Source organism: Musca domestica, unplaced genomic scaffold (assembly GCF_030504385.1).
Source record: "Musca domestica strain aabys unplaced genomic scaffold, Musca_domestica.polishedcontigs.V.1.1 12, whole genome shotgun sequence".
NCBI lineage: Eukaryota > Metazoa > Arthropoda > Insecta > Diptera > Muscidae > Musca > Musca domestica.
The window spans coordinates 2,884,258-2,905,484 of NW_026712155.1; the positions used below are offsets into that span (position 1 = coordinate 2,884,258).

Below are 21,227 nucleotides of genomic sequence, written 5' to 3' on the forward strand. Positions count from 1 at the left end.
TCTGTGTGTTTTTTTATTTTCTCTTTGAACCATAAATTTTAATCTTAAAATTACTTCAAGCATAAAAAGTTGTCAGTTTTTCCATTATTTCTACTCCCACAACTGTACATGTCTTTGACATGATTATGCACTGCCATACTGTGGTTTTTCCGATGCTACATTTATTGTTATTGCAATTACCGTTCTGCAAATACATAACTACAGAGCTTTAAACATTTTCCAGTGGTTAACCACTGTTATAAGCTTCAGTAAGTCAGTCAGGCAGCCAACCAAGCAACCAGTCAGCCAGTCAACCAATGTGTATGCAAACAATATGGAAATCGTAATAACAGGAAACCAGACAACTCCGACCAGCCAAACCAGCAAACAAAGGGCAAAAATCCATGTAAACGTAGACATGGACATGTGTTAATGGTCAATTCCCTGGAAAACGATTTTCCAATTGAAAAGTTATTAATCAACGGCAAGAGCAATAGGAGAAAGTAAACGAAGGAAGAAGAACAATAAACGATTGGTTTCAAAGGAAATGGTTGTGCAAATTATTTGGAATCTTAGACACCTAAAGGATGTTTATTCATGGATTCATGTTTAGCAAATTTAATTATTAAATATTTCAGGTACTTAATTTAGCCAACACTGTCGGACAGACCTAGATTGGTCATAACTGAAGTTTGTCGTAGAGTACAATAACTACTTAAATAATGAGGCTTCAGGTGGGTCATACAAATGTGTGTATGGGATAGCAGAGAACAATTACTGTTACGCTATCGCTTTGTTGTATTGACAATGTTTGCAGCAGCGAGGGATTATTGTCAATAATGTGATTTCCATTAAGAACAATATGTTGCACGCTAATGAATTAGCTATCGCATTGCACACACACACTGACGTATATGCATATAACACAGAAGTCTTGGAATTCCGAGTTTAATGAAATTGTCTGTATGTGTTTTCAAAATGTCATTTCATTATGTCTATTATGCCTACAACCATATCATATCAACAGTCAGGTATTTAGCAGGGTAATGATTGACAGTGTCTTTGAGAAATCAATTTTTGAATGCTCTCTTATATTTTTAAGAAATAATTATACCATGTTGAACGTTTTAGATATATGCTCTAACATATCAATGTCTAAACTAAACCAACCCGACACGAATGGATTTCTTTAATTCCAAATGTTTAGAATTATTCCTGGAGCTTGTATTTAATTTACAAAACATATAATCCATCATGGATAACATTCCTTCATCCTCCATCGTAAGCTGAACATATCGCAATATTCCATTCGGCAAATATTGAAAAATGACCTTGGGATAAAGCCATTGAAATTCCAAAAAGTGCAAGAACTTACACCGCAAAAAAAAAAGAAAATAGCCTTAAAAGAGCTAAAGATTTGCTTCGCTTGGCCGAAAGTGGTGAACTGCTGAATTTGGTTTTCTCCAATGAGAAAACATTCGTTGTCCCCCAGTTTGTAAACAAACAAAATGATCGTGTTTACTTACCAAAGAGGTCAGCTGAAAATGTGTACCTTCAGTTGGCCATCAGAACTCATGCGCCGGCCAAGGTCATGGTATGCCGCCATAACAGCCGATGGTCGCTCTCCGCTCATATTAATCGACCTTGGCATCAGAATAAATGCCGAATATTATCGCGAAAATTTTCTGGAGGGTATATAAAGCCTTGGGCACGCAAACATTTTGGCCGTAGACCTTGGACATTCCAACAGGACTCAGCACAATAGCGCTCAACACGCGCCACAAAAGAATGGTTACAAAATGAGGTTCCTCGCTTCATTTGCAGCGTACAATGGCCACCAAAATCTCCGGATAGCAATCCGTTGGACTATTGTATCCGAAGTATTGCGGATAGCAAGGTTAGCACTAAAAAATACCCAAGTGTCGATCACCCCAATAAGAGCTTCGCTGGAAATGAGCCCTAATACCGCAGATCAACATTGGGACTCAGTGTGAAGGTTTTATTGGCCGTTTGAAGGCCATAATTTGTGCCAAAGGTGACTAATTCCAACAAATCTTAACTTATTCTAAAATTTTGTTATATTTCCGACATTTTTTGCTTTTTGTCAATAAAATGTAAAACAAAAAATGTAAAATTATAGCTTTTGACTTTGTTGCAGTTTTTTATCTCAACATGTAGATAAATATATTTTTTTTTTTAAAAGTTGGAATATTCGCGACAGATATATTGGAGGCATGAAATTCAACGCAAGTTGGATATTCATTTTTAAAGATATTAGTTTTTGAAATAATTTTGAACTTTTTATGGTGAAAATACCAGAATATCTGGACCGGTAACGTTGGTCAATCTAATTTAATTTAACAAGTTAGAGCTTTTCCGTCAAATTTTCTAATAGCCCTTGTCCGTTTATTTAAATATATTCAGACTTTCGTTATAAGTATTAACAATTCTGGCATTTAATTAAGAAGGTACCGAAGCATTGGTCTAATATTGTCCATTTTCGCCCCTCACCAAAGTCTGGACTTTATCGACTACTCCTTCACTTCAATATTAGATGTTTGTATAATTTTTGGAAAAATGCTGCATTTTTGTAAAGAAGATCCCAAAAATAGCTGTTCTGTTGGGGGTGATGTATGAGAACAGTTTGCTAATATTTTCTATGTTCGCTCCTGACCTGGGCCTGATAAACGAATTACTACATGACTTGGACTATATCAGGCTTTTTCACCTAAACTTTCCTTGTGAAACTTTCCTTAATCATTTCTATTTCCAATTAGAGTTTTAATGAATTCAACAAAACGCTCCATGTTAGAAGTCAATTTTTCAGATGTAAATTTTCCAACTAAACCAACAGCACACACACCTTCTCCTGGTCCACTGTTTTCAAATATTTATAAAGCGGTTGCTAGCGCAGCACGTAATTTACCGGGTATATTTAAATGCAAAATTCTGTCGACAATTGAACGCACTATTGACTCAAATATAATTCAGGATTTTCTGGTTGGGGGGTTTATATACATCTGCTTATGTGTATGTATTTGTGCGAGTGTGTGTGTATTGACACACATTTGTGCACTGAAGATATGGCCTGAGAGTATTATCGGAATTATTTACTTTCACAAATTGCAATGCTTTTCTATCTGTTTTGGGCCGTTGGTTTGATTGTGGATATTTCGTATTTTGATTTCATAAATGAATAAACGCTTTGTAGGTGAGATGGTGGTGGGGGTGGTGGTGGTGGATGGTAAATATGACTATTGATATCGCTGTGGCTCGCTGTCTCTACTCGTGAAAATGCTAAATCATTTTAATGGACAGGGTGTTTATAAGGTCAGGGAAATGTGACCAATAAAATTTTGTGTTTTTCGTTTATGGTGGAATTTAAATAGAATAAATTTGAAATTTGCCGTTTCGGATAGTGTGCAGGAAATTCAATTTTGACTTTAACTACAAAGTTTATATTTTATTTAAAATACACAGTTAGTAAGTGAAGAGAGAAGCTCTTTTGGGACAAATCGCACTCATCTCAAATGCAACAAAGTCAAACACCATAATTTTTACATTTTTTAAATTTTATTGAATGAAAGCAAAAAAATGTCAGAAATAGCATCAAATTCTAGACTAAGTTTAGATTTGTTCGAATTGGTCATCTTTGCCACGAATTATGACCTTCAAACGGCCAATGAAACCGTCACACGCTGGCCGAATGTTGCTTTGCGATATTTTGGCCCATTCCTGTCGATGCGCTTGCTTGAGGTGATCGACACCTTGCTTTCCAAAATACTCAGACACAATAGTCCAACGGATTAGTATACGGAGATTTTGGTGGCCTTTGTGAGCTGGAAATGAAGCGAGGAACTCATTTTGTAACCTTTCTTGGGTGGCGTGTGCGATGGTGCTGAGTCCTGTAGGAATGTCCAAAGTGTTTGCGTGTCCAAGGCTTTACTACACCCTCCGAATATTTTCGCGATAATATTCGAAATTTTTTCTGATGCCACGGTCGATTAATTAGAGCGGAGAGCGACCATCGACTGTTATGGCGGCCCACACCATCACCATGGCCGGCGCCTGACTTCTGGTGGCCAATCGAAGGTACACATTTTCAGCTGACCTCTTTGGCAAGTAAACACGATCATTTTATTCGTTTACAAACTGCTTTACAACTAATGTTTTGTCATCGGAGAAAACCAAATTCGGCAGTTTACAACTTTCGACCAAGCTAAGCAACTCTTTAGCTCTTTTGAGTCTATTTTCTTTCTGTTGCGGTGTAAATTCTTGCACATTTTGGAATTTCTATGGCTTAACCCCGAGCACATTTTTCCATATTTGCGAATGGAATATTTGCTATATGTTCAGCTCACGAGCCATTTTTCGGCCACTGCGACGTGGGTTTCGATCAAGTCGCTTCCTTACTTTTCGAACCATTTCTGCTGATGTTTTTTTCCGTCCACTTCCTTGACGTCGGGATACGCTACCAGTATCACGCTAGCGAGCGATGGTACGAGATAAAAAAAAAAATTGTTCAAATTTAAATGCTGGAGTGCTCTAACGATAGCCACTTGTAGTTTTCAGGCCAAATATAAAGAAATCACACTATCACGTTTGAATTCCATCACGAATAACCAAAAAGTTTTTGTACGCTTGTAAATAATATAATCAGCTGTCACTGGAATAATTTTAACAGTTGTCGGACGAGTGGCTTAGAAATGACAGCAGTCTAAAGTTTTTTGCAGTTTTTTTTTTTTCATCTCACCCTGTATAATTTTCATAGACGAAAATTCTTATGGACAGACAGACTTAGTGAGGTCGCAAATCATTATTTCGAGGATTTGCAAAAGGAGTAGCATTATTATTTTACTTCCGTATTAAAGTGGAAGATATAAAAAAGCCATTGTCGTAATTAGAAAGGTCCCAATTCAATATCCCCATGCTCAAATTTGTTAAAGTGCACAAAAAAAAAGAACGAACAAAGTAGCCGATAAAATTTGCACATTAATATTATGAATAGTTAATAAGATAACAAAATTGAAAACGCATAAGCCAAAACAGTTAAAGGTTTCCGATGGCTATTTAAAAATTGTTATGACACGGCTTAACTAATTATGTTGGTGTTTATGTGTATGTATATGCCTATGTGTGTGCTTGTTTTTTGCTCTCTCTCTCTCAATTGCATTGTAAATGAGACGCTTTACACGTTTGAATTTTGCACAAGAGTCTAATTAAATTTTCATTCGATATTTTCATAATTTTAACATTTGTTTAATTGTAAACGGAATTTCGACAGGAAAGCGAACAAAAAACAACAACAACTCGTTGCACTTCTATGTATTTCGTTTGGCTTTATCTTGCCATGCTGCTGCTGCTGCTACTGCTACGGCTGCTGTTATTGTTCGATTTGCATTGTAATTTATTTTCGATTGGCAAAAAAACAATCGCATTTGCCCTACATCGTCGGATATTTCAAACATTATGACAACATACTTTTGAGTTTACCGAGTATTTGTTTCCTCTCTTTGTTGTTGTTGTTAGTGTCGTTGTTGTTTTTGTGGTTTCTTAATTGTGGCTACTAATTTTAGATTTAGACGCAAACCAGCATTTTGAATTTATTTATTATTCATTAAATAAATATTTGGTATTGTTTTATGAACGGTACTTTAATTTGTAAACAATAACAGATGAATACTTAATGCCAATTCTAAAAATGCTTTAATTTCCCAGAACAAAAACAATTTCGGCTTTGTTGTATTGTGTGATTAAGTTTTATTTATTAAAATCTGTTGGGAATTTCTATTCGAAAATTACGGTAATGAAGAATGCGGTATTAAAATTTCAAAGTCAATTGCATTCGCATCGGTTAGATATGGAAACCGCATCGAGCAAATGTTAATTTTGTTATTAAAATACGACACATATTTGAGATGATAAACCGCACACTGTGTAAATATTGCCTGTGGTATGACAATTATTTGGTCAGATTTAAGAAAAAGGAAAGGAAATTTTTAAGATGATAGTATTTTAATATATCCGCTTTCGGGGAGTATAGCTGATGGCTAACGAATGCGACCACAGGCTGGGTAGCTGCAAATCAAATAAGCAGTCGCGGACTGCCAGCGGGTCTGGTGGAAGGGTCTTGTTATGGCAAAATGGTCAGGCTTAATCACATTATTGTTGTTTTTTTGTTTAAACAACGTTTGTTTATTAGTGGAAGGGTCTTGATATAAATTATCCAGTAACTATGATCTCCTAATCGACGAGGCGAGCGACTAGCGCCCTTAAACTACCCGCTTTGAAAGAGTTGCCGTATTCCTTAACAAAAACGGATCGGAGTGATTCTCTTTAACAATTAATCAATATTTTTCAAGTATGCGAAATGGTAGAAAAAGAGTAACGTAAAGGCACAGGATTTAAATGACACAGTGTCAGCTGTGAGTGTTGGTGTGTTCGTAAGCCATGTGCCGTCAATAACCAGCGATTGCGTTCAAACGACCTAAGGTGGGGGTGTCTTGTCACCAGTCGTCGCTCCTGCAAGTTCAAGTAATACTCGACATGTTGACGACCAGGATATTCAAACGTCTTAAGCTTCCTATATAAGGGCCGAACCTAATGAAACATAGTATGCCAGTGACATCCAAGGGTGGGCTGGATATACAGGGTGGGATAAAAAAAAAAACGGCAACCATTCTCAGACTGCTGTCATTTCTAAGCTACTCGTCCGACAGCTGTTAAAATTATTTCAGTGTCAGCTTATTCTATTGTTTACAGGGCATTTTGATGAGAATGAAAATTTTCCAGAAAAAAAGTTATTCGTGATGGAATTCAAGCGTGATAGTGTGATTTCTTTATATTTGGCTGGAAAATCACAAGTGGCTATCGTTAGAGCACTCCAGCATTTTATGTGAATAAATCTTTTGTACCCCGTACCATCGCTCGTTACCGTAATACTGGTACCGTAGACCGACGACAAGGAAATGGACGGAAGAAACAGCAACATCAGCAGAAATGGTTCGAAAAGTAAAGAAACGACTTGTCCGTGTCGCAGTGGCCGAAAAATTGCACGTGAGCGAACATATCGCAATATTCCATTCGGCAAATATTGAAAATTGAGCTCGGGGTAAAGACATTGAAACTCAGCAACAGAAAGAAAATAGACTCAAAAGAGCTAAAGAGTTACATCGCTTGGCCGAAAGTGGTGAACTGCCGAATTTGGTTTTCTCCGATAAGAAAATATTCGTTGTCCAGCAGATTGGAAATAAACAAAATTATGTGTTTACTTGCCAAAGAGGTCAGCTGAAAATGTGCACCTTCGGTTGGCCACCAGAACTCAAACGCCGGCCATGGCGATGATGTGGGTCGCCATAACAGCCGATGGTCGCTCTCCGCTCGTATTAATCGACCGTGGTATCAGAATAATGCCGAATATCATCGCATAAATACTCTGGAGGGTGTCTTAAAGCCTTGTACATTCCAAAAGGGCTCAACACCATCGCACTCAGCACGTGCCACCCAAGAATGGTTACAAAATGAGGTTTCTCGCTTCATTTCCAGCACACAATGGCCACTAAAATCTCCGGATACCAATCCGTTAGACTATTGTGTCTAGAGTATTTTGGAAAGCAAGGTTGGCACTAAAAATAGCCACCTCAAGCAAGCGCTTCGCCGGGAATGGGCCAAAATACCGCAGAGCAACATTCGGGCAGCATGTGACGGTTTCATTGGACGTTTGAAGGCCATAATATGTTGCAAAAATGACCAATTCGAACAAATCTAAACTTATTCTAAAATTTGATGCTACTTCCGACATTTTTTGCTTTTATTCAATAACATTAAAAAAAATGTAAAAATTATGGCGTTTGACTTTGTTGCAGTTTTTTTATCTCTACCTGTATAGTTCATATAATTTAGTGTTTGAGGATTATTATATAAATTCTCATATTCTTTCCAATATTTCCGCCGGAATCTCACCAATAAATGATTCAATATTGTGTTGCAATGCTTCAATTGAAGTAGGCTTGTCTGTGTGGACGTGAGCCCTACAAAAAAGCCTAAAGGTGCTAGATTGCACGATCTATGCTGTTATTAACCAGTTGCCAACGTGAGTAGAAAGAAAACAATTGCCTTGCATTTTGAGCAAAAAAATTAGATATCATCTCATAGTGGCTCTGCATGATATGTAGAAACCCGTGTTCCCAAAACAGAATTTTTAAAAAATATTACCCCTTACAAAGGGACCACTATAGTTTGAGATATATTTCGGAAAATTTTATGTGAAGCGCTGAAAAGTTGTAGGGGGCTTTGGATGACCTTAAGAATTATTGATTGAAAAATCTGTCATATCGGTCCACTTTTCGGTATAGTATCTACATAAGGGTAAATCCAGATTTAAAGGGCTTTTTTAAGTTTTAGTCATATTTTGCAACTTTGGTCCATTTTTTGTTACAGTCCTGGTATAACCATGGTATGAGCATTTATCTCAGCCGAAGAGAGTGGAAAACATTGCCATCATCAAATGTGATAAAACATAAATTTGCCAAGTTGGGAAATAGTTTGCGCCAGACACTCCGCCAGATGATCCATTTCAAATATGTGGAATACATTTGTCAGCAACCCGACTGATGCTTTCTTATGTGTTTAACTTTAATACCATTTAAGAATACATTCAGTTGTGATCCGGGGACAGGATTTTACAAAATCGCCTGTTTAACTGGCGCCAATGACATCTCTAAAATCCACATTTTATTTTTTTACTATCATATTTTTTAATTTAAGGGGCATTTCCTTTTCAATCTACCACATGATTCCCTTTGGATCATAAAAATTTGATTTATACGATTCAATGTTGATTTATACCACACAGTGAATTTGTAGTGCTAAGCTATTAAAAACCAATTTATTTGACTTTTCTGAATTTATTGTCTGTGTCTGTTTATACTCCTTTTTTACAAAAGCCCTAAACAAGACGAGGCTTTTAGGAGATTACATTAAACATTTATATCTAAAATCGTTATGGCTTATTTCCGCCAATGAACTTCAAAAATGTTTTTATTGTTAAAATGTTTATAAAAAAAAGAGAAATCCATGTCTAGACACAATTTAAATGCAAATTATTGGCATTAAGATCCTTAGTACACACGTATTCATCTGATATATGTGTGTGTGTCAATCAACAGGTCAAAGACATTAGTCATTGTGCTGTTTGGGGCGTCATCTTGTCCCCTGGAATGAAGACAAAGAAAATAAATTCAAAAATCCAAAATAATAAAAAATATTATTTGCTTTCTTTGTCAAAGGTAACAACATTAGGCCACGGCAACGACATTCCGCTGCTAAATGAAAAAAAAGGAATCTCCTCAAATATTAATAATGACAACGACGATGAGAGTATTACAGCAAACCTAAGCTCTCTTGACAATGAATTCATTAAAACTTTACGATGATGATTATGATGCTGAGGGCCTTGTTTATTCTCCAATTCGGGGAATGAAATAAAAAATTTCATTTCATTTCTTTAACATTTGGAAAGCTTCCGTTTCCGGCCAGACCATTTAAACACGACGTGGAGAGTGTGTGCAAACAACCGCATCAATTTGGTACATTCGCAGCCACGAAGTCAACCGAAAGCACGGATGTACGGTTGAGTGATATTATTATTCCACCTGTTTGCGATCTGTATGGCTGTGTGTGTGTGTGTGTGTGGGAGCGTGGAATGGTGTTTATTTACATTTTAATTATCACGCAATTTGGATTATTAAATAAACACAAACATAAATATTAATAATGTTTTTAAGGATCTCGTTTTTTTTTTCACAACGTGTTAATACAGGATGATAATGCCGACGTTCTCTTTAAGAAAATAATATGGACTTTAATAAAATTTAATTTAATTATTCTCATTACATCTACAGCAAATTGTAACAATTGCCATGGTCAAATGAAATGAATATCTCTAAAGTTAGCTTAGCGAACTGGGAATTGTGTCAGGATTTTTTTCTTCTTCTCAAATGAAACGTGATATTTTGGTCAAACGTAAATTGAGGTATTTCACTTTCGTAAAATAATAATGGAATCCAAGAAATTTTGATAAATTTAATATAGCAAAGAGAGGTAGCAAATACCGAGAAACAGTCAACAGTCTAAGAATAAGTGAATAATTGACTTAAATAATAAATTATTCGGGTTCAAGTATTTTAGTGGTATTAGTCGGGTTTACTTTTTAAGGTTTTCTTTTTTTTTAAACTTTCTTTGTGTTCCTTTGTATTCCTAATATATTCTTAAAAACTGTTGATTTTTATCATTAAGTACTTGAAAAATCCTCAAGTTTTGGGCAAGAAATGTTCCAAACGCTATTAAAAATACCTCTATTTGAGGTTATGATAAAAAAATTCCCGATTAATACAGTTTTTCAAAAATCTTTTTGAATTCGATAATATATTTAATTTGTGGCCTGGTTCAATAGGATTGATCCATAGACTTTTCGATGAGATCCCGCATTTTTGAAAATTTTAGCTTTTTATGGAGGAGGGATAGAAGGGGCAGCAAACCGAACTGAATATCGGAATATTCGATACTGAATTCCAAAAAATGATCTGTTTAAGATCATTAAAATACTAAATATAAGAAGTACTTTTAAAGAGAGCTATATGAAAACCTGGGACCATTGGATAACTTCTTATCCATTATGAACTTCAAATAGCAAATTTCACGAAATCATCAAAAATACCAAGATTAAAGAGCTCTGGTTGTTTGGGGGCTATGCGAAAACGTGGCCTTCAAAGGCAATCAACTTCCAAAGAAAACTTTAAATACTAAATTCGAGATAAGTCTGTTGAAAATATGTCTAAAGTCATCCAAATAACGAATATCGGGGGTATTGTGGGGGCTATTGCAAAAATATCCTACTGTGGTGGTACTGCCTATTACAAACTTCAATCAAAATATCGAATATAGGAGGTGCCGTTATTGTAACATGGTTTTCCCCTCGGCTAGGGTATGCCTTATGAAAATAACAGAAATATCCGAGAATTCAATATATAGCTGTTCAGGTTTAATTGATGATAGGCAATTTGATGTTTTCGACGGTCAGGAATGCTAGAATTCACTTCAATGTTCAATGTTCACACTCGGGTTGTAGACGTAAGTGTAAGTAATCGGAAATAGCGTTCGGGTTTAATACGATCAAAGGATAATTGGGAAGTCATGGTTGGTTGTCGGATTTGACGAGTTTTGCCTTATCGGGATTTACCATTTGTGAGTAATAGAGGATTACGATGATCGGGTTGTAGGTCATTTGAAGATTATCGGTAACTCTGATAAATGTACGTCGGGTGTCCGGGATTGCAATGATGATGTTCGGGTTGTTGACGATTTGAAGATAATCGGGAATTCTGATGTATGGACATCGGGGACCACGATGTTCGGGTTACAGATTATCTGAGGACTATCAGGAATTTTGAAGAAGGGTCGACGGAGACATGACAATGACGCTCGGGTTGAAGATGATTTCGTGGTTCGGCTTGTAGGCGATGCCACTATTCGGATTACTTTCGGTGACTTTGGTCGGGGACGAAGATGATGACGCTCGGATTGTATCTGATTTTCTTGTTCTGGTTATAATCGGGAACTCTTGTGAATGACATTTTTTGTGTGATGATCACGCCGCTTGCAAATGATTTCGCTGTGCAGGTCATGATCGGTAACTCTGGTGAATAGCTTTGGCTCACAGGTATTCGAGTCGTGTACGCGGAGTAGATGATACGAATCGTATCAGTGCTCGGATGTTATTACGTTGCTTCGCTATATTTCGGTTTCGAGCCCTAATCTCCGGTGTCAAAATATTTCCACACAAATTAATGAGAGCCAGCAAAAAAAGAAAAAGTTAAAAAGCTGTAAGTTCGGCCGGGCCGGACTTTGAATACCCTCCACCATTTGGAACGAATTTGTCAATTTTCCAAAAAATAAAATCTTTTAAAAATTATTTTAAAATAATAAAAATACCGAATATAGCCGTTATATTAGGGTCTATACGACGATGTGGACCTGCATAGGCAACTTTTGTCATAAGCCATTACAATATTCAAATGCGAAACTTAATAAAAATCGTTGAATAATGTAGCTAAAATCATATAAAAACGGAATATAGGTATGTACTTATGTATGTGGGCTATACCAAAACGTAGACCTGCACAGACAATTTTCTGTCATAGACTGTAGTATCCATTACGAACTTCAAATACTAAATTTGAAACAATTCCGATGAATAATGCCGCTAAAATCATCAAAATACCGAATATCGGGAGGTACCGTTATATGGGGCTACACAAAGACGTGGATCTGCACAGAAAATTTTCTGTTACAGCTGTAGTATTCATTACGAACTTCAAATACTAAATTTGAAATATTTCCTGTGAATAATATCGCTAAAATCATCAAAATACCCAATATCGGAAGGAATCGTTATATAGAGGCTAAAAGAAGACGTGGACCTGCACAGACAATTTTCTGTCATAGGCTGTAGTATCCATTATGAACTTCAAATACCAAACTTGAAACAATTCCGGTGGATAATGTCGCTAAAATCATCAAAACACCGAATATCGGGAGGTACCGTTATATGGGGGCTATACAACGACGTGGACCTGCACAGAATTGTTTCTGTCTTAGGCTGTAGTACACATTTGGAACTTTAAATACCGAATTTGAAACAATTCCGGTGCATAATGTCGCTAAAATCATCAAAATACCGAAAATCCGGAGGTACAGTTATATGGGGGCTATACCAAAACCTGGACCTACATGGCCGATTTTCAATACCAAAAGTCCTGCACACATAACAAACACTTGAGTAAAGTTTTATCAATCTACTTTCTGTGGTGCGGAAGCTAGAGCTATTTCCACAGACAGATAGACGGACGGACAGAGCTAAATCGACACAGAATTTTATGCTATATTAAATTTTTCTCTGTCTTATTGTCGCTTGACGTCGTATTGGTTCTGTTTTCTTTTTGTTATAAATATTTAAATCGTAAAAAAATAATATGTATCCAATTATGTATTTACAATTACAACTCTCTGCAATAGGTTGCTTCTTATGCTGCATTTTCATAATTATTTTTCCGAAGAAAAACAATTTGTTCAATTTCTTAAATGAGCCGTGTAATTTCTATAATTGTATTCGCACAAACTTTTGTTCGCACCGAACGAAAGAAATCAGTTTACCAACAAATATTGCATTCTTTTCGATATATTTGTTCGGAATTGTTTGACTTCTGCTGCTGATGTTGCTGCTGCTGCGTGACAGTTGTATCTGATTGCTGTTATTTCATTTGTTCGCATTGAACTTTTTAACAAATTAAGTGAAAGTTTTGCTTTGCTACCTTGATTTCGATTGTTATTGCTTAAATATTTATTTTCATTGCATTCGGGGTATTACACATTCCAAGTCATTCAATCGTTCATTCGTTCGCTCGTTCGTTCATTCGTTTGTTCCTTCATTGTCTTTGACATATGTCAGGTAATTTCTTGTGATGCTTTATTTCGTCCTTCCTTCCTTTCTCCCACTCTCCACGTTGGCTTGTATTTTTGCATTTACTTTTGAACAAAGGTGGAAAAAATACATTTTCTTTCCTTTCTTCGGCTGCTTCAGCAATATTTTTCTTAAGTTTTCTTCCGAATTCATGACAATTTGCAATTACAGCTGTCAGTGTGGCTGAATTTATCACTAGGCTCTTATAAAGTTTTTATAGCATTTATTACCTTAATTGCATGCATTATACATGCAAACACTTGCACAAAGAGAATGAATATCTGCCAGTCATTCAGTCAGCCAGCAATCCGAGTGCAGCAGCTCTCGACTATTCAAATGCTACTACGAAGGCAAACGCACAACACTCTTCTGCTCTGTTCAGCTCAGCTCTCGAATGTTTGTAGTAATTATCTTCCTTTTTGTTGACACACACACATCCTCTTTGGCTTGCATGTGTAGGTGTGTTGTTGTACATCTTTCTAAACCTCGATTCCATCTTTCTTTGAGATCTGGTTTAATAATTGCAGATTGCATGTGGTTTGCATGACATTCGTGTGTGCTGAAACTTTTGAAATCTTGAACTAATGATTTTAATGACTTCGAATGTGACAAACATTAATATTCAACATCAACATCCAGGCGCGAAACAATCAAAAGTTAAATATTTAATATTGTTTGATGTTGTTGGAGATAGACACTGGAATTACGTAGTTAAGATTGACAACAAGGGGTGTTTTATATATTTTTCAATTAATTTACAAAAGGTGAAGAGGATTAGAAAAAATGTTGATTGCGTACATGTATATGTATAGAAAATTGTATGTTGTATGTTGTGTATGTTTATGAAAGGGTGTGTATAAGTGACTAACTGTTAATCGATGCTTGTGCTAAACGACTGAAGTTTGAATCGTGAAACTTTGTATGTAGGTCACTGCTAATGCGTTCTGAGGTGATCTAATTGATATTAAAGGTACAAAAATTCGACGACACTATTAAATAATAAGAACTGTGTAGGTTTGGTCCACGACAAAAAATGTTTTGAAGTTTAAATATTGTTTAATTTTGAACTAAACCAATCAAAATTATAAATTATTATCATAATTTTCGTATTATTTCGTATTATTACTAAAATGGTAAATAGGTAGAAAGGCTAAGCCAAATGGTGTAAGAATCATTTGTATGTTGTACCAAAATTGTTTTGGTGTACAAAATATGTTACTATTGAAATTTGGTAGCCGAGAAGCAAAGAAATGTATACTAAATTGTACATAAAGGTGCTTAATATTGTATATATTTGATATTAAGTACATCAACAAATGTACATTTTACATATTAACAGGCTACCAATGATCAAAGTATTACTATTGCCTTTTGTAGAGTGTTCTGAAGCTATACCCACTAACTTGTGCAAGTGCCTCTTTTATAATTTGTGGTAACAGTACAAGAAAAGGATAGAGAGGGATATAAAAGGCATTGAAGGTTACTAAAAATTGGATAAAAAACAACTTTCGAATGTTTGTCGCTCTGTCATAAAAAGGTTATCCATTTTAAACTTCTAATATAAAATTTGAAACAATTTGACAAAAATCATCAAACTGCCGAATATTAGGAGGAACAGTTGTATTGGGATTATCCTAAAATTTGGACCCATATGGACGATTCTTTGCAAAGTTGTTCCCTACATACTGAGAATAAAAATTGTCAATTTACAGCCGTTTAAAACTATGACTGAAATATCCAAAACGCCTTAGTTATTCATTACACTTATAAGGGGGCTATACCAAAACATGGACTTATAGCGGCCATTTTCAATAAAAAAAAAACTCTACGGACCAGAAATCTAAATAAAATTTTATTGGATCAAATATATATTTACTTTGTGGGATCTAAGATGGTTCATTCCATGAATGACAACCATAGCATATGTATGGTGATAATAACAAAAAAGATAAAAAAGCAGCTGTATACCCCCACCATTCGAAAGGAACTTGAAAAATTAAAAAAAAAACCATCGAAAAATACCGCTGAAATGAAAACCTTTAAATGGGGCCTATACGAAGACGTGGTAAGTAGTTGTTTGTTATAGGCTGCAGTAAAGATTCGGGACTTTAAACACGAATTCCGAAACAATTCCAACAAATAATTTCGCCGAATAAAGGGAGGTGCTGTTGCATTGGGGCTATACTAAGGCGTGTACCTGCATAGAAAATTGTTCCTTATAGGTTGTAGTACCCATTACGAACTTCAAATACTAAATTTGACGCAATTGTGGTGAATAATGTCGCGAAAATCCTTAAAATACCAAAGATCTTGGGGAGCGTTATATATAACGTAGACCCATATACACAATTCTCTTCCAGGGAGTAAAGTACTCACATGGAACCCCTGGGTTGGATTTTCAGACTATTCCACTGAAAAATGTGGCTAAGATCATCAAAATACCGAATTTTGGGTGGGGGTCACCATTGTATGGGGGCTATACGATATCGTGGACCTATATGGAATGCTCTCTTTCAGGAGGTAAAGTACTCACAGAGAACTCATTGTGTAGAATTTTAGACAATGCCATTGAAGATGTTGCTAAAAGGAGCTATATAGGTTATATAGGGGATATACGATATCGTGGACCTATATAACAGATCGGTGCAAAATTTAAGCTTTCCATTCGCTTTGATTTTAGCGTGATTACAATAGACGGACTTACGGACAGGGCTAAATCGCCATAGGATTTTACGCTGATCAAGAGGATATATACTTTGTTGGGTCTAAAATTATTATTTCGATGAGTTGCAAACGGAATGACGAACTTAATGTACACTCCATACTATGTATGGTGGAGGGTATAAAAAATATTAGATAATAAAAAAGAGTTCCCTTTTCCGACTTTATAATACCTTATATGTATTATTCCGCATATTTAGCAGTGCTTCCTGTAACAAATGTCTTTTGAAACCAAAGGGAACATATATGAGTATGGGAGCAGGAACGAACTCAGGTTAGGATTCTGGGGACTCAATATTCGACCATATTCGGAATGCATACTTTAGTTCCATTATTTTATACATGGGTTTACATGGACTCTGAAAACCAAGTTTGAATAAATGCGTTTCGACTGTCTACTCTTCCATTGCAAACCCTCTTAAGAGGAGTATAGAAAAATGTCTAATGATATTAATAACGGTTCGTACAAATTTACAGGCTATTAGAGTTATAACTATTTTGAATTTTTTTAAAATGTCCACAAAACAGAAAATTAAGAAGATATGCCTTTTTATTTTCCCCCTTACCGTTAAGAAAATTTCCGGACATATTGCATGCAAATTTTTCCGTGAATTTTTCTCTTAGTGTTTCAAACCGACAGAAATCGTAGTTAAAACATATATTTGTATTGCAAATTTAATATAATTGTTTATAAGATATTATTTTACATATATGTATTTGGATCACATTGGACCGTATTTTGAAGAGATACATCTCGTTTTTTTTTTTGATAATTTCAATATTTGTTACACATATTTTTCAATTTGCTTTTATATAATTTAGAATTTTATTTAGTGAAAAAATGGTATATCCCTCTATATTTCCTTTTGATGTTCGTCAAAGGCATATTGCTCGTATAATTTAAATCGATTTTTCAGGATAAAAAATTCTCTCGAATTGCTTTGTTTACTATTAACTTTTTTCCAAGTTCCATTTCAAAACAATGGCATTTGCCAATAACCTTGAAACTTCCCAGTACTCCTGCAAAGGGGATATAAAATGTCTGCTTTCATATATATTCATAATGTCTACCTTTTTTCTTTTCGTTCTCTTTCCCATCAGCAGATTTGAGAGTCCCAAAATTTATCATATTTTCGCAGCACTTTATGTGTTGTTTATATTTGACAAATTATTTTATTTTGTTCTCAAAACGCTATGGGTTTTGTTTTCCATTGTTTTCTCCTGAACATAGGTATGTGTCCCCAGGTTATCATCGTCCATGGAAAGTTAATGGAAATCTTTCAAACACTCGGCACTCACCTGTTGACGATTTTTCCTAAGGTAGTAAAAATATGACAAACAAATAATAAATTTTCTATTTTCCCTCTACTTTTTTTTTTCATTCATTTTGGAAGTGCTGACTCAGAACATTTAAGCTGTCAACCCAGTTGGATATTTCCCAGTACGAATTGAAAAAGTTGTTATCTCTGGTTGGAGGTGTTTTATTTCATAATTGATGTTAAAAAAGGTACAAAACAGGAATGAATGAATGAATGAATTTCAACATGTGGATTTATAATGAATGTGTCCATCACTTGATGATGACATGTCTGCTCATGCCTTGTTTCGTTCGTTGAGTCCCACGTATCGTCGCTAGTGATTTGGGTTTATGAAAAATCATGTTTTACTCCAGTCCACTCCCATAATAAAACTTAGACGCTTCCTTTGTTTGGGTGTCAATTCGAAATAGTGCTGATGTGTGTGTTCGACATTGCGACGAGTGTGAAGTGGTGGCCATAATGAGGTTATGGCCATAACTCTACCAAAACAAATTAAAGAGAATAAAGTTTGAGTTGGAACATCAGAATAAAATTTTAGTTATTGCGATTTACCTCACAAAGCAAATGGCATCGAAGGCTTTTTCTTGCTGATTTATAATTTGTTGGATCTCGCTCTGCAACTGATGTTCGTAAAGCTTTTTCGTGAGGCGATAACGTTCACGGCAAATTAGGGGACTGGAAGTAAACAAGATTTTATGTATTTTTGACAATAAACTTCTTAATTTAATTACTTACTAGGGCGACTTCAACTGATTGAAACTGGGCGAGTTACTGTAGTCAAATTGATCTTTGCACTGCCTTCGAATTGAATCTCGCGAATCTCTTAAGAGTATTCTAAGTTCTTGCGAACTCAAATTTTCTTTGGAACCAATATAGCGTTTTAATACATCGTCCGAAATGTAATCGGAATTGGCAACTTTTTTCAGTATATCAGCTAAAGGTTCTTTGTCTTCGTCAGCTGAATTTCCCACCGATAATTTCTTCCGCAAAGAATTTTGGGAGGAACCGTCAATAGACACATTTTCATTTGATTGTTTTTCACCTTCCATTTTCTTATTTTTTATTAAAAATGTCAACGTGTCAGAAAAAACTGAAGTATGTGCTGGAATGATTGAAGGGTATTGCAGAGGTTAAATTGAATTTCTCACAAAGTAATGATGAACGAAAAAAAAAATTTTAATACTACACTGAAATATATTTAAATATTTCATATCTAGTAATTGTATAAATTCCTAAAAATCGCAAAAAATAATCAAAAAGAAAAAATATATATAATTTGGAAAATTTCCTTCTTCTGGGGGAGGTACTAGTAAGAATAGGCCCATGGTACAATAAGGAGGTAGAACAGCTTCATAAAACTACAGATATACAGCCCTGAGGCTATGCCCGCTTCCTGTCAGAATTGTTCGAAATTATATCCAACAATTTGTTTTCATTTATTTGATATTTTTTGGTTATTTTTCAAATGCATCAAATAGGGCGAAAGATGAATGACATGCCTGGATGTTCTCTCAAAAATATGATCCTTAATGTTCAATCTTTCAATTTCGTGGCAAATTTGGTTAATATCATTATTGCGCGTCCCGCTATTTAAAATTTTGTTTTTATTTTTCAAAACAATAAATGCATACACAAAATTGACAGGATTCGGGCACACTTAGAAAAAATTGTAATCAGCTGGTAGCTCTACCTTACTTTTCTATTGTACCATGAGTAGGCCTACATATTCCATCTTCTTACAAGGTCGGGTGTTAACAGAACTATTATGATGTACCAACTTTGAAAAGAATCTGATGGTCATTTCGCGTTCTATGGCCGCCATGGCTATTCAAAGGAGTACACTGCTATACAGAGTGAGATAAAAAAACTGCAACAAAGTCAAACGTCATAATTTTAACATTTTTTATACCCTTGACCACAAGCTGGTCAGGGTATTATGTCTTTGTGCATTTGTTTGTAACAGGTAAAAAGAAACGAGATAGACATATAGTTCCTTTTGATGATCTGCATAGAATCCGTCCGTCTGTCCATGTATTATTATCCGATTGAGATGAAATTTTCCTAACGACATTTGTTTGGCCCAAGGACGAACCCTATTGAAATTGGAGATAATCGTTAAAAATTTAGATATAGCTCCCATATATATCTTTGTCCGATTTGCTTTTTATTGTGCACCAAACTTGTAATATCAGCCCGAATAGTACGAAATTTTCCACATACAACCAAATTAGGCCTGAAAATAAGTATGCCAAATTTGAAATTTCGAAATCGGTTCAGATATACCTATAGCTCCCATATATATTGTTCTTCCGATTTGTTATTTTTGTCCTCCGCAGCCGTAATATGCACTCTTTAACAACAATATTTTCGGAAATATATCAAATGCAGCTCAGAAATACCTTTGCTAAATTTTACCGAGATCGGTTCAGATTTGGATATAACTCCCATATATAACTTCGTCCGATTTACATTTTATTGTGCACCAAACGTCTAATATTTGCCCAAATGGGATGGAATTTGCACATACGACCGAATTGAGTCTAGAAGCTAGTATGTCAAATTTGATGAAGATCGGTTCAGATATAGCTGCCATATATACTGTTCATCCGATTTGTTATATTTGTTACAAACAGCCATAATATGCACTCCGTAACAACGATATTCAGGGAAATATATCAAATACAGCTCAAAAATATCTTTGCCAAATTTTATCGAGATCGGTTCAGATTGGGATATAGCTCCCATATATATATTTATCTGATTTCAAATTAATTTTGCACCAAATGGGCAATACAAGTCCCAATTTAAAAGATGCAAATGCTTTAAATTATAATTATTATCATAGCGTGTATGATTGAATTCTCCCATAAAAACTTTTATTTGTTATGCGGAGCTCTACTAAATTAGCAAAGTGGTGTAGGGTATCATGAAGTCGACCCCGCCCGACTTTAGGACTTTTTTTACTGGTTTCTTAAAATTATATTGAATGAAAGCACAAAAATGTCGTAAATAGTATCAAATTTTAGAATAAGTTTAGATTTGTTAGAATTGGTCACCTTTGGCACGAGTTATGGCCTTCAAACGGCCAATGAAACCGTCACATGCTGCCCGAGTGTTGCTCAGCGGTATTTTTGACCATTCCCGACGAAGCTTTAGAAAAAAAAATATTTCTGTACAATTTTTAGTCCAAATGGTGGGATTCTTGGTATATTTCATAAAAATTACAAAATGCTTTTATTACTTATTTTTTTATTGGAAATTTTATTATCTTATTCGTAACTGCAAATCCAGGCATTTCACCAAAATTTATCTTTGCGTCATAATTTTTTTAAATCTCGTTATAATCCATGGATATAGGAAAATATGTATTTTGTTTTTAAATAATATAATTGTTCTTCCCTGTGTAATGTGATATAACATCCAAGAATTCTGTCCCAACATTAAGTATTGCTGTTCATTCTTATCTAATTCAATTGACATTTTCTTATGGAATTATTGAAATATTCAACAGATTTACACATTCCACAAATGTTTCAATTTAAATCCTCTAAATAATTTCCTTTGAAGATTTCACGAAATCTTTATTTGCAAGTTGTCGTAGATGTGTGTGTTTATGTGTGTGTGTGAACATTAAGTCACAAAAATTGAAATATGTTTCACAAGAATACGAGACAATATTTGTCTTTTCA

At 35.1% G+C, this 21,227-nt stretch overlaps 1 protein-coding gene across 1 annotated transcript; it reads right to left on the minus strand.

The window, feature by feature from the left end:
* Window positions 1-17,684: 17,684 nt before the first annotated feature.
* LOC101895642 (uncharacterized) lies at window positions 17,685-18,662 on the minus strand. Its single transcript, XM_005176155.3, has 3 exons — window positions 18,274-18,662; window positions 18,091-18,213; window positions 17,685-18,017 (listed from the first exon to the last, which is right to left on the minus strand). The coding sequence occupies exons 1-3, from the start codon at window positions 18,585-18,587 to the stop codon at window positions 17,876-17,878; spliced, it is 579 nt and encodes a 192-aa protein (XP_005176212.1). The 5' UTR covers window positions 18,588-18,662; the 3' UTR covers window positions 17,685-17,875.
* Between the last annotated feature and the right edge of the window lie 2,565 nt (window positions 18,663-21,227).